Raw genomic sequence first — 14657 nt, forward strand, 5'->3', positions numbered from 1 at the left:
ACTGCTGAATTGCCCTGTGAAATTAGTCTTCATCATATTCTTTGAACGTAGGAGAGAAGAGAACCCATGACCACACGAAGTTACCTGTTTGCCCCAGACATTGAAATAGCTACTTCCCAAGTCTGATATCAGTTTATACACGGATTTTACTCACTCCTGGGGTTTCAGATAGAGGACATGTGTAAGGAGGGAATAGGAGACAGGTGTTGATACTGGGTTGGATTCCTTCCCTCCCTAAAAGATAGGCCTTTCTTTTTATTTTTTTAGACCGAGTCTCTCAGTTACCAGGCTGGAGTGCAGTGGCGCCATCTTGGCTCACCGCAACCTCCACCTCCCAGGTTCAAGCAATTCTCCTGCCTCAGCAGGAGTAGGGATTATATGCATCCGCCACCACGCCCGGCTAATCTTTGTATTTTTAGTAGGGTTTAGACAGGGTTTCACAATATTGGCCAGGCTGATCTTGAACTCCTGACTTTGTGATCTGCCCACCTAGCCTCCCAAAGTGCTGGGATTACAAGCATGAGCCACCACGCCTGGCCAGTTCTTTCTTTTTAAATCTAAACCTCAGGTGGCAGTTACTCGGGCACTAAATGTCATTGGTTTAGTCAGTGAAACCAAATGGTTAGAGAAGAACAGTGCCTCCTGATTTGGGTTAGATTTAGATGGCATTTTATTTTCTTTTTTAAAATTTTTATTTATTTATTTTCCCTAGACTGCTCAGCAGGAGGTCTTTTTTTTTTTTTTTTTTTTTTTTTTTTTAGTAGAGATGAGATTTCGCCATGTTGGCCAGGCTGGTCTTGAACTCCTACCTCAGGTGATCCAACCACCTTGGCCTACATGGCATCTTTACTAGGGCAAAGTGGTGTCCGTTAGTTTGTTCTGGGTTAAACAAGCCAACTTATATCTTCCAGTAGCATTTGTATGTAGGTTTTACTTTGTGACATGTTAAAAGCTAGTGATAAGAATTTATTAGAATTAGAACTAACCAATAGTTTAGTTCTACTATTTAGTAGTTTAGAAGAGATACCCAAGTAGAGATTTTTTTTATTACGGAAGATTATATGTTAAACGAAAGTTTGGAAAACAGAGAGGTGGAAATTATCAAAAACCGCATCACCCAAATGTGACAAGTATTGTAAATTTTGTGTTTAAGTCTTTTTCCACAGTTCATTTAGCTATTCCCCTGTAATTAGAAGTCCAAGATAGATATAGATATAGATATAGATAGATCGATAGATCTAACATTGCAGCAGACATCTCCATGCTTATCACTTTTCTCACATTGTGATTTACTTTCTTAGGATAAAAGTCAGAAACAGGATTATAAAATTAAGACCAAGAGAAGCATTTTGAAGCAAATAAATTGGGCTACCATAGTAGACAGGCTGATTTGTATGGTTTTATTTTCAATTTTACTTAAGGATGTTGACTTAGAAGAACAACTAGGAGACAAAGTAGAAATCATTTTAAGCATACCAACTTCTTACTCAAGTAGAAATTCATGCTACGGCTTAATTGCCTGGTGAGATGTGACAAGAACTGCACGAGTAACCTGGTTCCATTTACTTCTGAATGACTTTCTTCAATAGGCAAAAGGAATTGGGTTAAGTTGTTAGAAGTATGAGATTGTGAAGCAGCTTTGGCAGGAATCACCAGCCATTTCTGTTTTTTTTTTTTTTTTAAGACAAAGTCTCTCTGTCGCCCAGGCTGGAATGCAGTGGTACAATCCAGCTCACTGCAACCTCCGCCTCCTGGGTTCAAGAGATTCTCATGCCTCAGTTCTGGCATAAGGTGGTGTTTTTTAACAAGATGATTTGTAGGACTATAGACATGAACCACCATGCCTGGTTAATTTTTGTATTTTTAGTAGAGGCGAGGTTTCGCCATGTTGGCCAGGCTGGTCTTGCACTCCTGACCTCAGGTGATCCACCCACCTTGGCCTCCCAAAGTGCTGGGATTACAGGTGTGAGCCACTGCGCCCGGCTTGGTTTTTTTGGTTTTAAACCATAATAGACATTGCTGGAGAATCAAGCTCATAGTTTCTTTTTACTCTGCATGATATCCCTCCAAGAACTTATCTGGTCTCATGACTTCATGACGGTTCTTTGCCAGTGATTTGCAAACATTATCTCCAGTCTTGATTCTTTCCCAGGCTTTATTTCTAAATACTCACTAGTCATTTCCACTTACAAGCTTTGTCTTCTTTTCAAACGCAGCATATCCAAAACTGACCTCATCTTGTTGCCTTAACTAGAACATGCCAGAACTAATTTCTGCCTATAATGTCATTGTTCTTAAGGCCCCTGTATTCACAAATCTGGAGTCATCTTTGCCTCCCTTCTCTGAATGCTACTGTGTTCACTGTCAGTACCATACAGTTAGTTCTTGTTCGCAGTTTAATGCACACTTGTTTCATGTGACCTCCGAGGGCAGAAGCAAGCTTCGTGGGTGGAAGTTGCAGTGAGGCAGATTTGCCTCCATATAAGGAAGAACTTCTTAATATTTGAGCTGTGTGAATGGAATGGGCTGCCTCCAGAAGTCTTGGGTTCTCCATTGCTGAAGGGTGTTTGAGCAGAGGGTGCCTGACTAATTGCTAATTGAAAGGACTGTTCTGGCATAAGATGGTGTTTTTACAAGATGATTTCTAGAATCCCTCTAATTTTGAGAGCCAGCAATTGATTAGAAGGTAGCTTTGTCTCTCCTACAAGACTCCCTTAGGACAGGGAAACTATTTTACTGTTCTTTTATATTCTGTACAGCACTTAATTGGGGTGCTGGTCTCTAAATTGCCTAAAGATGATATTTTACAGGTTAATTGATTCTTTTCATTTTGTTCCAATATTTGGTTAGACACCAAATATTGTGGATTTTTTTCCTTTGAAATGTCTTTTGTAGACCAGGGGCAGTGGCTCACGCCTGTAATCTCAGCACTTTGGGAGGCCAAGGTGGGTGGATCACCTGAGATCAGGAGTTCGAGACCAGCCAGGCCAACATGGTGAAACCCTGTCTCTACTAAAAATATAAAAATTAGCGGGTTGTGGTGGTACATGCGTATAGTCCCAGCTACTCGGGAGACTGAGGCAGGAGAATCGCTTGAACCTGGGAGGTGGAGGTTGCAGTGAGCCACAATTGTGCCACTGCACTCCAGCCTGGGCAACAGAGCAAGACTCCATCTCAAAAAAATAACAATAATAAATAAATAAATAAATACAGATATCTCTTGTGGTAGCATTATTTTACAGCTAGATGAATAATGGCGTTTAACCTAACTTTCTAGACCCTATTATCATCACTTGTCCCTAGATCCCATTGTGTTTATCAGACAGTACTTGTAAGCACTTTGCTTTCATCATATTATTCCTTCACTCGAAGCCCTTGAATGGCTTCACATTTATCACAACATCAAATTTAAATTTTCCCTGGCTTTCAGTGCCCTCCATAATCTGGCCCAGCTTGCTCATGCATCCTTGTTTCCCCTAATACTCTATGCTCTATGCAGGCTAACCCGCTCACATTTTACATAGCCTGCTTGTTCTCCTTTTTCGCTTTTGACTTGCTCTGGAATGTCTTCCCTTTTTTCTCTTATCTTTTCAAGATGCCTCACTTTCCTCCTAAAACCAGACTACCACCAGTTCTCATTGATTTCTTCTGAACTCTCAGAGCATGTAGTAATTTACATAATTCAGAACTATAGCAACAACATTCTGTGAAGAAAAATCTGCAATAATAGGCTGATAATTTAACTTTCCCTAATCCAACTGGATATTTTCTTTTTTTTTTTTTAAACTGGATATTTTCTAATAAAACCTTTTTTTTTTTTTTTTTTTCTTGGAGATGGAGTTTCGCTCTTGTTACCCACGCTGGAGTGCAATGGCGCGATCTCGGCTCACCGCAACCTCCGCCTCCTGGGTTCAGGCAATTCTCCTGAATTTCAGGCATGCGCCACCATGCCCAGCTAATTTTTTGTAGTTTTAGTAGAGATGGGGTTTCACCATGTTGACCAGGATGGTCTCAATCTCTTGACCTCGTGATCCACCCGCCTCGGCCTCCCAAAGTGCTGGGATTACAGGCGTGAGCCACCACGCCCGGCCTAAAACTTTTTAAAATATAGACTGGGTGTGGTGGTTCACACCTGTAATCCCAGCACTTTGGAGGCTGAGGCAAGAGGACTGTTTGAGCCCAGGAGTTTGAGACTAGCCTGAGCAACATAGTGAGACCCTGTCTCTATCACAGTAATAATAATAATAATAATAATAATAATATTAAGTCAGGTATGGCGGCATGTAGTTATAGTCCCAGCTATTCAGGAGGCTGAGGAGGATGAGTTGAGGCCAGGAGGTCAAGGCTGCAGTGAGCTGTGAACATACCGCTGCACTCCAGCCTGATCAGTAGAGCCAAACCCTGGTTTATTTGTTTGTTTTTCCTTTTCTTTTTGTTGTTTTTTTTTTAAACAAAACAAAAACAAAAAACTTTTAAAAAATGTTATCTACAGTATTTATTCCATTCACATTTTATTTTGTTGTCCTAACCAATATGAGTGCTTCTGGAGGGTAGGGACCATGTGCCTTCTATTTCTTCAGTAGGTCCACAATGCTAAGCACTTTGATTTTATGAGCATTTTTTGTGTGCCTAGTTTTTCTAGGTGCTGGGAGATAGGGTGAGTGCAGGAGGTAGAATGGGTAAATTCCCATCCTTCTTGAGCCTATATTTCAGTACATAATATACAATGCTAACACTTCACATTTGAATTGCATTTTGAGGCTTCTGAAGTGATTACTGTCATCTGTGAAATCACCTCCTTTGATCCTTCTATCTCTGTATGCTAGATGAGGATTATAATCCATTGTGTGATTGTGTAAAGTTACACAGTATGTACAGCTTGGGACTCAGACCTCAGCCTCCTAATTTTATTTGGACTTGTGTAATTTTGACCACGTCTGTTTCTGAAGCTTTTATGATGAATGCTTAAGTAGTGGGAATCCGGACATTCATTTTTGGAGGTTTACATGTTCTTGGTTACTCGCTGTGAGCCACTTTGCCTGGCTGATATCCTAACTCTTATCAGTCAGGATGGAGGCAAGAGGCATCTGTTTATGAGATACACAAAATAGAGCCTATGGATTTTGATGACTGATAAGATGTTGTGGGGGAGTTTATGGGAATTCTTACTATTTTCCAGGACGGTGCCAAGCACTTCTACATGGATTTCTTCATTTATTCTCACTGAAGCCCTTTGGATTTTTCTACTATTATTGTCTTCATTATAAAGATAAGGAAATTGAGTCTCTGAAAGTTTGATAACTGCTTATGGTCACAGAGCCAGTGCATATTGTTATTCAAACCCCCAGTCTATCTGACTTCTCTAAAGAACACGCTTATCCACTACATAGTACTGCCTAACAGTTTCCAGGTTACTCGCTTGATCAATCAGGTGATTGATGGTAGTGCTGGAACAATGTTAGAGAAGATTATTTCTGTTTTTGGGGCATTTCAGGTTGCCTTTGGGACATTGAGGTAGAGATGTCTAGGTGGAAGCTGGATCTAAAAAAAAAAAATTTTTTTTTTTTTTTTTTTTTTTAATGAGACGGGGTCTCACTCTGTCACCCAGGCTGGAGTACAGTGGTATAATCACTATTCACTTTGTCCTCAACCTCCTGGGCTAAGGTAACCCTCCCACCTAAGCCTCCTGGGTAGCTGGGACTACAGGTGTGTACCACCATGCCCAGCTAATTTTTATATTTTTTGTAAAGATGGAGTTTTGCGATGTTGTTCACGCTGGTCTTGAATTGCTGAGCTCAAACAGTTCTCCCCCCTCGGCATTCCAGAGTGCTGGGATGATAGCTGTAAACTACAGTACCTGGCCTGAATCTAAAATTTAATCCCAGATGAATGGCCTGAACTAGATGGTTATGCTGCTCTGGTAGTCCTTAGTCAGTAGGTGGTTATGGTGCTACCACCTGGCAAATGGGCTGGGTGTTACTACAACAAAGGTAGTCAAAGGCTTAGGAGTATACATGACCACCTGAAGAATGTACATGTGTGTAGAGAGGGAGAAAAGTTAGTCTTTCACACAACTGAATCTCATTCTCTACACACACATACAATTGTCACACTTTAATTCTGGACATTGTTTTCTGTAACATCTCAAATCTCATCTTACTCCCACCAAGACCAAAAAAACAGTTCCCGTTCTTTTGTATCTGGTTAGTGGTAGAATGAGATTAGCTATAAATGGTAGCTGTATTGTCCTTTTTTCATTTTACTTAGGTCAGACAGCAGAACTGTAGCTTGTTTAGCAGTGAAAGCTTACAAATACAAATGAAACATGGAAAAAGAGAGCCAAAGTCCCATGAAGCTCTATTAATTAAGCATTTAAGATTGGTAAATGTTCACAAACCCTGGCAGCCTCTAGAGATGTGTACTGTATCTCTCTGTTAACAGTGGTCTCAACCTGAAACATCCATGTGTGAAGGAACATGTTTTATAACAGAGCTGAGTGGTATCTATTCATAGAAGGTAGCTTGGGAGTTTATTGCATTCCTTGCCTTTTCCCCTGGGTTTATAGTGTGGTAGATTTTATATATATGAGAGTCTGTTCTTGATCAGTATGCGTAATGGAACAGGACAGCAATTCAGATATCAGTTGATGGTGTCCTAACATCAGGGAAAGTATGTTGACTGCTTATAGTCTGCTCTATTTGTGAGTAGAACATAGACCTGGAGGCTTCTGCTGCTGCTCCAGGCCAGGGAATGGAAAGATTTGTTTGGTTGCCATTCTCATTTTTTTTTCTTTGATTCTCTTAAACAACACTCTCTGGCAAGTGATTGGGCCCACAGAGACCAGAGCCTGTACATGGAGAAGAATGGACAGAGATTATATTGTCTTCCTTACTTTATCTTGTGAGCTGCTTATCTCTTTCACAGGGAGGACAATGTGTTAACTTGAGATAATTCTGGCATGCTGTCATCTTTGGGGGAATCATAATTGCTGTGGTCATTTTAGGCAGCTTCAAGGGAGTTGAGTTCATTCAGCTTCAGTTACCTGAACTGAATTCACTTACCTGAATTGATGCTTTCATGAAATGGAATCTTTCCACGTCAAAGCTTTGATTGAAATTTCACTGACTAGTTTTCATGAGATCCCTTGTGGTCTCAAGTACTTTAGAGGTGCATTGATTGTGATTTATGGTCAACTTTTAGCACCCTTGTCCCTCTGGAGTTTTGGAATGCTATTTGTGAGGTTCATAACTTCATAAATATTTATTGAACACCTACTACCTGCCAGGTAGTAGTGATAGAGTATATAATAAGGAACAAGCTATATAAGGTCCTTTCTGTCTTGGAGCTTACTTTCTTTAGGATATTAGACATTAAATTAGGCTAGTTCAGATAAGATAGTACTTATGAAAGATCTGTAACAAGTTCTTTTGGATGTGTCTAGTGTCCTTCCCTATTGCATGTCCAGATCTTTCTCATCTTCATTTGAAGGCTGGCTCAAATAGCAGCTTCTCCATCATATCCTTATCTGATCCTTCCAGCTGATATATTCTTCCCCTCTTTGAAATCTCATGCCTCTCTATCAGCAACTTTTCTTATGTCACCTTAAAATTTTTTTCTACTTGTTTCATAGTTGTTGAAACAAGTTTTTTCATAGCTGTTGAAACATTTTTTTCTACTTGTTTCATATGTTAAGTCTGCCCTATTAGACTATAAATTATTGAGGACAGGTCGAGTATGGTGGCTCACGCCTGTAATCCCACCACTTTGGGAAGCTGAGGCGGGTGAATTACTTGAGGTCAGGAGTTCGAGGCCAGCCTGGCCAACATAGTGAAACCCCATCTCTACTAAAAATACAAAAAATTACAGGCACATGCCTGTAATCCCAGCTACTTGGGAGACTGAGACAGGAGAATCACCTGAACCCAGCGGGTGGAGCTTGCAGTGAGCTGAGATCCTGCCACTGCACTTTAGCCTGGGTGACAGAGCAAGACTCGTCTGAAAAAAAAAATTATTGAGGGCAGAGAAGATATTCTATTCATCTTGGTTTGGGATATTTCACATGCGGGCAGCAGGATGTCATGGGAAAAAACACACTGAATTTAGAGCCATAAGATGAACTGAGTACTGGCTTCTCTGTTTGCTGGCTGTATGACTAGGCAAGTCATTGAACTTCTCTGAAACTAAGTTTTCTATCTCTAAGCGTGTAATAATCATCCTTCTGTTCCTGAATAGTTGTCAGGAGGCTCAAACTGAGATAATATGTGGGACTATCCTTTGCAAATCCTAACTTTCTACACACAGTAGCATAGTAAATATTCAGGAAGTATTTGAATGAGTAAGCATTTACTTTAGTGAACACCTTTTCCTGAGCAGTTCTCTTGCTTAATGAGGTCTTTTGATTTTGTAAATATGTTAGACTACTTATCTGATTTTTTTGTATTGCTCCATTTTGCAGATGACTTCTAATTTTATTAAATTATTCTGTTCCTAGAATTGGCATCCTTCCTCTTCATCCACCTGTGGGTGACCAGGAATTTTCTGTTGTTTTTTTTTTTCTTTGTAGGTGCTATGTAATATTTAAATAAGAAATGACATTTGATTTGTTTCAGCAGGTGATACATTATGGCTGACATGCAAAATCTGGTAGAAAGATTGGAGAGGGCAGTGGGCCGCCTGGAGGCAGTATCCCATACCTCTGACATGCACCGTGGGTATGGAGACAGTCCTTCAAAAGGTAAGCAGTTCACAGCCCAGCAGAATGCTTTCTTTGAATGTCTTGGTCTGAAAATTTTCTGTTCTCTCCTTTGGAGCTAACTTCCCAAAACACTTAATCTAGAAAGTTTATATTTTGTAATTTATATTGCTGTGAACAGATAAGAGAGGAAATGACTTGTACATGGAGGCCTGTGGTTAAGTTATTTTAACACCAGAACTTCCTGCTTATGTGATATTTCCTGTTCTTTCTTTGGCAGAATGACTCCAATGTAAGTCAAATGACAAATGATAATAAAATTCCTCTCTCCAAATGATTGGCAAATTGGCCATTTTGCACATGTACCAATTGAAACATAGAATGTTAACACGAAAAGAAACCTTGGAGGATCATTTTGTTTATTTTCATTTTATAGATAAAGAAAATTAAGCTCAGAGAGGAAAAGGGATTTAGTCAGGGTCACACAACCAGTTAGTGGTGAATTGGACCTAGAACCCATGTTTCCCTACTCCTGTTCCAATATCCTCTTGACTGTATTACCTTGCCTCCTGACTTCCTTTTTTTTTTCCATATGCTGCTTACACAGAACCCACTTTCACATAGAAGCACATTTTAAAGAAGCCTCCTCCTGATGCATGGCTGATTCTTCCTGGTGTGTTTGTCTTTAGCAGGAGCAGCTCCCTATGTGCAGGCATTTGACTTACTGCTTGCCGGTCCCGTGGCAGAGTACTTGAAGATCAGTAAAGAGATTGGGGGAGACGTGCAGAAACATGTAAGGATGTTTTGCCTTTTTCCCCTTCTTTTAAGGACTGAGAGCTTTCTTCAGTCAGCCAAGGGGCTCATCCTTGGTTTAAGAGCCCCTTGAGAATTTCCTCTTGGTTTGGGGCATTACACATGTTCTTTTTCTTCTACCTCTACTGAGGAGTTCAGTCCAGCCATAGAAATGATTCCTCATATTTTTCTAGGCCCCTTGCTTTTATCACACATTTATACAGAAAGGTTACTTGGTATATAAAATATGATTCTGTTCATCTTTGTAGTGAAGAATATGTACCAGTTTGATCCCAATGTATTATATAATGAAACCTACAGTGGCTTATTTAAAGGAGTCATTATCATGACTTAGCATTTATAAAACTATGCTTGATAGTTATTAGTTATGCTAATGTGGGTTATTTTCACACTTGCCCACAGCAAGAATATGAAGGAGGCAATGACAGGTGCCTTTCCACCCACCTTCCTTTATGCCTCCTATGTCATCACCACCACGCACCCCCCGCCATCCCACACTCACATATACATTCTGCCTCTATTTTTGGGACCCAGAAACATTCCTGCTAGCTCACTGAATGATCCCTTATAAATAGAAACCATATTTAGGGATCTTCCTCACCTAAACCTTTCACCAAGACTGGCTGCTTGGTTTTTGGAAAATCTATTTTGAGCCTCTCAAATACCATCTGTTGCCAATGGTCTTAGCTCTAGAGTGTGGGACTGGGACTTTAGTAAGGGTCTGGAGGCTTGCATTTTTACTTTATACAGTTCTATAACATTTGAAAAAACGTTAAAACATTTATCATTTGTATTTTAAAAATGCACATCCAGAAAAAAATAGATTACTTTCTTTGAATTTTTTGTATTTTAATAGTGCTTTAGTCTCATGTTTCTTAAATTCTTTTGACTGTAAATGACCCTTAGAAAGAAAGAACATATTTATAACTGAGATAAAAGTTTCACAAAATGATATTTATTTATTTTTTCCATACATATTCTGCTTATGTAGCAAAATTATATTTATACTACTTCTGCTGTACTGATTTTTTTTTAACTTTTTATTTGGAAATAACTTTAAGTTGGTGCACTACACTCATACTTTTTTTTCTATTAAGTTCACTAAATCGATTTAGTTATTTATTAATGGGTCATGATATCTAGCATTTGAGAGATAGCTTTAACCTAAAGGAGTAAATACCTTGAGAAGTTTAGGCATAAATTTAGGGCTTTGCCTTTATTCCTGTCTCCAGTTTTTGAGAAAAGAAAGGGGTTTTTTGTTTGTTTGTTTGTTTTGGTGGTTGTTTGTGTGTGTGTGTGTGTGTGTGTGTTTTTTTTCTTTCTTTTTTTTACTGATGTGAAATAGGAAGGATTTCACTGCACAGTATCACAATGCATGTGTAGTAGCTAAGATGACTTCATGTAAGGCCAGGTGATTATCTGATTAACTTCATTTCCAACTCTGGATTTGTATCCCTGGCAAGTTCCAACAGGAACAGTAGTATATGTAATTCTGCTATCAGTCCCTGGAATCTGCAGTACATGAGGAGGATAAAGGATAAAATGAAGTGCCTGGGTTGCTATCAGAGTACATGAAAGTAGAGGTTTCAGGTTATTCTTATTAAGACCTCTCCAGTTATAATGTGTCATCTATAGCTGATTCTTCTTTCTGGCAGGCGGAGATGGTCCACACAGGTTTGAAGTTGGAGCGAGCTCTTTTGGTTACAGCATCTCAGTGTCAACAGCCAGCAGATGTAAGTTCACTACTAGTTGGTTTTATTTTGGTTTGATGCTCAAGATGAGTTGAGAGATTTCTGTTAAGCTATTATCACATCCTAAAATAGGCCTACAAGGCTCATGATGTTACATGGTTCATACCAAGTTCCAGAGGTAGAGCCAGACTTTAAGTGCCTTAATGGGAATGTGCTGTTGAGTACTTAATGGTCTCTACTGGCTTTTTCTCTGTCATTTTGCATAGGACTGTAGTTATCCCTGGGACTTTGCTTGCCTGCCTCTTTACTGAGCCCACATTCATCATAGTGTCTCCAAAGCCCTTTAAAGATGATTCTCTTGCTTCACTGTGGTTGGGCTTTAGTAGTGCTGCTGTGGAGATCTCAAAACTCCTGCAGTATTGCTTCTCCCCTCATCCTTCACAGGTTGGGTGAATCTCCCTTTAATTTTACTCCCACCTCAAAATTTTATGGTGCAAGATGTGAAAAGTTGAATTTAAATTCAACTTTTAGATTTAGATTTTTCTTGGAGGCAAAGATTATAGGATTCCTTTTTTTGCGTTTGGTGTTCCTAGTTACAGAGGGCTAATAAAGCAAGTTGTCCTAAATGCTGTATTAAAACTCTTCACCCTCAGCATGCCTAGATAATATGAAAATAGTGCAAGATAATGTCACAAAAAATCCCAGCACTTTGGGAGGCTGAGGCAGGAGGATCACTTGAGGCCAGGAGTTGGAGACCAGCCTGGGCAACATAGCAAGACCTTGCTTCCTCTACTAAAAGTTAAAAAAAAAAAAAAACAGGCAAGGTGGTACGTGCCTAGAGACCCAACTACTTGAGGCGCTGAAATGGGAGGAACATTTGAGCCTGAAAGTTTGAGGTTGCAGTGAGCCATGAACATACCACTGCACTCCAGCCTGGGTGATAGAGCGAGACCCTGTCTCCAAAAAAAAAAAAAAAAAAGAGGTATATGTGTGTGTATATAATCTAATTCTAATATGTAGAATTAGATTGTGATTCTTAATCTGTCCTGAATGGTTAAGATCTGAGAATTGAGATGTTCAGGAAATGGAGCTATGGAGGAAGGGTGAAAACGCAAACAAAATTCATCCATTTTGCTAAGGTACCTGGTTGAATGCTAAGCCCCTAATTGTTTTATTTTATTTATGTTTAAAAACAAATTCTTTTTTTTGTGTCAGGGTGTTGTTTTGTCACCCAGACTGGAATGTAGTAGTGCAATCAGAGCTCACTGAAGCCTTGACCTCCCAGGCTTAAATGATCCTCCCACGTCAGCCTCCTGAGTAGCCTTAACTACAAGAGTGCACCACCATGCTTGGATTATTTATTTATTTTTGAGGCAGGGTCTCATTCTGTTGCCCAGGTTGGAGTGCAGTGGCAGGATCTTGGCTCACTGAAACCTCTACCTCCCAGGCTCAAGTGATTCCCCCTCCTCAGCCTCCCGAACAGCTGGGACTACAGGCATGTGCCACCATACCCAGCTGATTTTTGTATTTTTGTAGAGATGAGGTTTCACCATGTTGCCCAAGCTGATCTTGAACTCCTGGACTCAAGTGATCTGCCCCCCTCAGCCTCCCAAAGTGCTGGGATTACAGGCGTGAGCCACTGTGCCTGGCCCTAATTATTTTTATTATTTGTAGAGACAAGAGTGTGCTGTGTTGTCCATTCTGGTCTCAAACTCCTGGTCTCAAGCAATCTTTCTGCCTTGGCCTTCCAAAGTGCTGGGATTACAGGCGTGAGCCACCACGCCCAGCCTAAGCCCCCTAATTGCATTTGTTTCATCAGTTCTTTACTTAGCAGCTACTATGTGGCTAGCAGTGCATTGAGGGCTTTAATTATGATAAAAGAGCTCTTGTCTTTGAAGAATTAATGAGAAAGAAAAACATTCACATGGGTCCATTAATAGTTTGTGTTGGTGAGTGATAAAATGCCAAAATTGGTTATGCTGACAACAAATGCTGTAGGAGGCTGGTGTGGCTGGGGTTGGAGGGCCCTCATGAAGCATGAGGAAAATTTGGAATCATGGAAAAAGAAGAGAATATCATTAGTAAGGCAAAGGAATGATGTCCTGAGTACGTCCTATGTGTGGAACAGAAAAGAGACAAGTCACTGAAATGGAGGTATTGTGTTACAGATGAGGTATGGGTCCTGATCATGAATAACCATACAGTACAGCCTGAGGAGTTGGAACTCCATGAGGAGAATAAAATGATGAACAGTATTTTAGCCTTAGGAATCAGGACAGGACTGCTGAGGCTTATTTGGGTACTCAGTAGCGTCCATAGAGAATTCTGGCCTTCAGGATCAGAAGGCATAGAAACCCCTGTGGAAAAATGTTAACCTGAATCTTTTCTTGCATTTTTTCCTAGAACAAGCTTTCCGATTTGTTGGCACCCATCTCAGAGCAGATCAAAGAAGTGATAACCTTTCGGGAGAAGAACCGAGGCAGCAAGTTGTTTAATCACCTGTCAGCTGTCAGCGAAAGCATCCAGGCCCTGGGCTGGGTGGCTATGGTGAGTAGTGCAGATTCCTGAGCTGGGGGTGGGTATAGACTGTAAGAGGGAAGGCAATATGGTTGGAGAGGTCCTGAGTCACTGACAGCGTCTCTCTTTCTAGGCTCCCAAGCCTGGCCCTTATGTGAAAGAAATGAACGATGCTGCCATGTTTTATACAAACCGAGTCCTCAAAGAGTACAAAGATGTGTAAGTTCAGCCTTTTCTTTTCTTTCTTTCTTTTTTTTTTTTCTGAGACAGTGTCTTGTGTTGTCACCCAGGCTGGAGTGCAGTGTGCATAGGCACAGCTCACTGCAGCCTCAACCTCCCAGCTCAAGCAATCCTCAGTCCCCCAAGTAGCTGGGACTTCAGGCACGCTCCACCATGCCTGGCTTATTTTTTAATTTTTTTGTAGCGATGAGGTCTCACTGTTTCCCAGGGTGGTCTCTAATGATTCTCCTGCCTTGGCCTTCCAAAGTGCTGGGATTATAGGTGTGAGCCATGCCCAGCCAAGTTCAGCTTTTTCTCAGGGGTAAAGGATAAACCCAGTTAGTTACTTGCTGTGGAGTTAATGAACTTAACTTTGGAGTTAACGAAGGCTGCCCTTAGCCACTGTGCTGGTTTTATCTCAGGGCTGCTTTCTGGAGAGCTTTATAGATATTGGCTCATAGCTGTATTTGCAAGCAGGAAATGTTTCTGCTTCCACTTCTGCTTTCTATCTTTTGTTAGTAGAGGCCCTTTTAGTCTTCTGATCCTTACCTTTCTGGGTTTAGGAAGTTTTGCTGGCAATAACATGAACTAATGCTCTTTATATAAGATTTTGTTTTTTTTGTTGAGAATTTGTTATTGCCCCAGTGGCAAAGGGTTAAGTAGGACTTAATAGAAATTTTTCATGCAGTCAGTTAAAGTGAGAGTAAGGCTGCCTAGCCAATGCA

General features: G+C 40.4%; 1 protein-coding gene across 8 annotated transcripts in view; it reads left to right on the top strand.

Moving 5' to 3' along the window:
* CAP1 (cyclase associated actin cytoskeleton regulatory protein 1) overlaps positions 1-14657 on the top strand; it is a 28159-nt gene that overhangs the window by 7216 nt on the left and 6286 nt on the right. For 2 of the 8 annotated variants that reach the window (XM_032247069.1, XM_032247068.1), the window contains exons 2-6: positions 8610-8734; positions 9382-9485; positions 11161-11238; positions 13600-13743; positions 13847-13932. In XM_032247069.1, the coding sequence (XP_032102960.1) occupies positions 8623-8734; positions 9382-9485; positions 11161-11238; positions 13600-13743; positions 13847-13932 (524 nt within the window). In that variant the 5' untranslated portion in view covers positions 8610-8622. The remainder of the gene's footprint in view (positions 1-8609; positions 8735-9381; positions 9486-11160; positions 11239-13599; positions 13744-13846; positions 13933-14657) is intronic. The other 6 variants (XM_032247073.1, XM_032247072.1, XM_032247067.1 and 3 more) reach the window with 3 other exon arrangements.

Source organism: Sapajus apella, unplaced genomic scaffold, assembly GCF_009761245.1.
Source record: "Sapajus apella isolate SASKATOON/1434 unplaced genomic scaffold, GSC_monkey_1.0 scaffold62, whole genome shotgun sequence".
Classification (NCBI taxonomy): domain Eukaryota; kingdom Metazoa; phylum Chordata; class Mammalia; order Primates; family Cebidae; genus Sapajus; species Sapajus apella.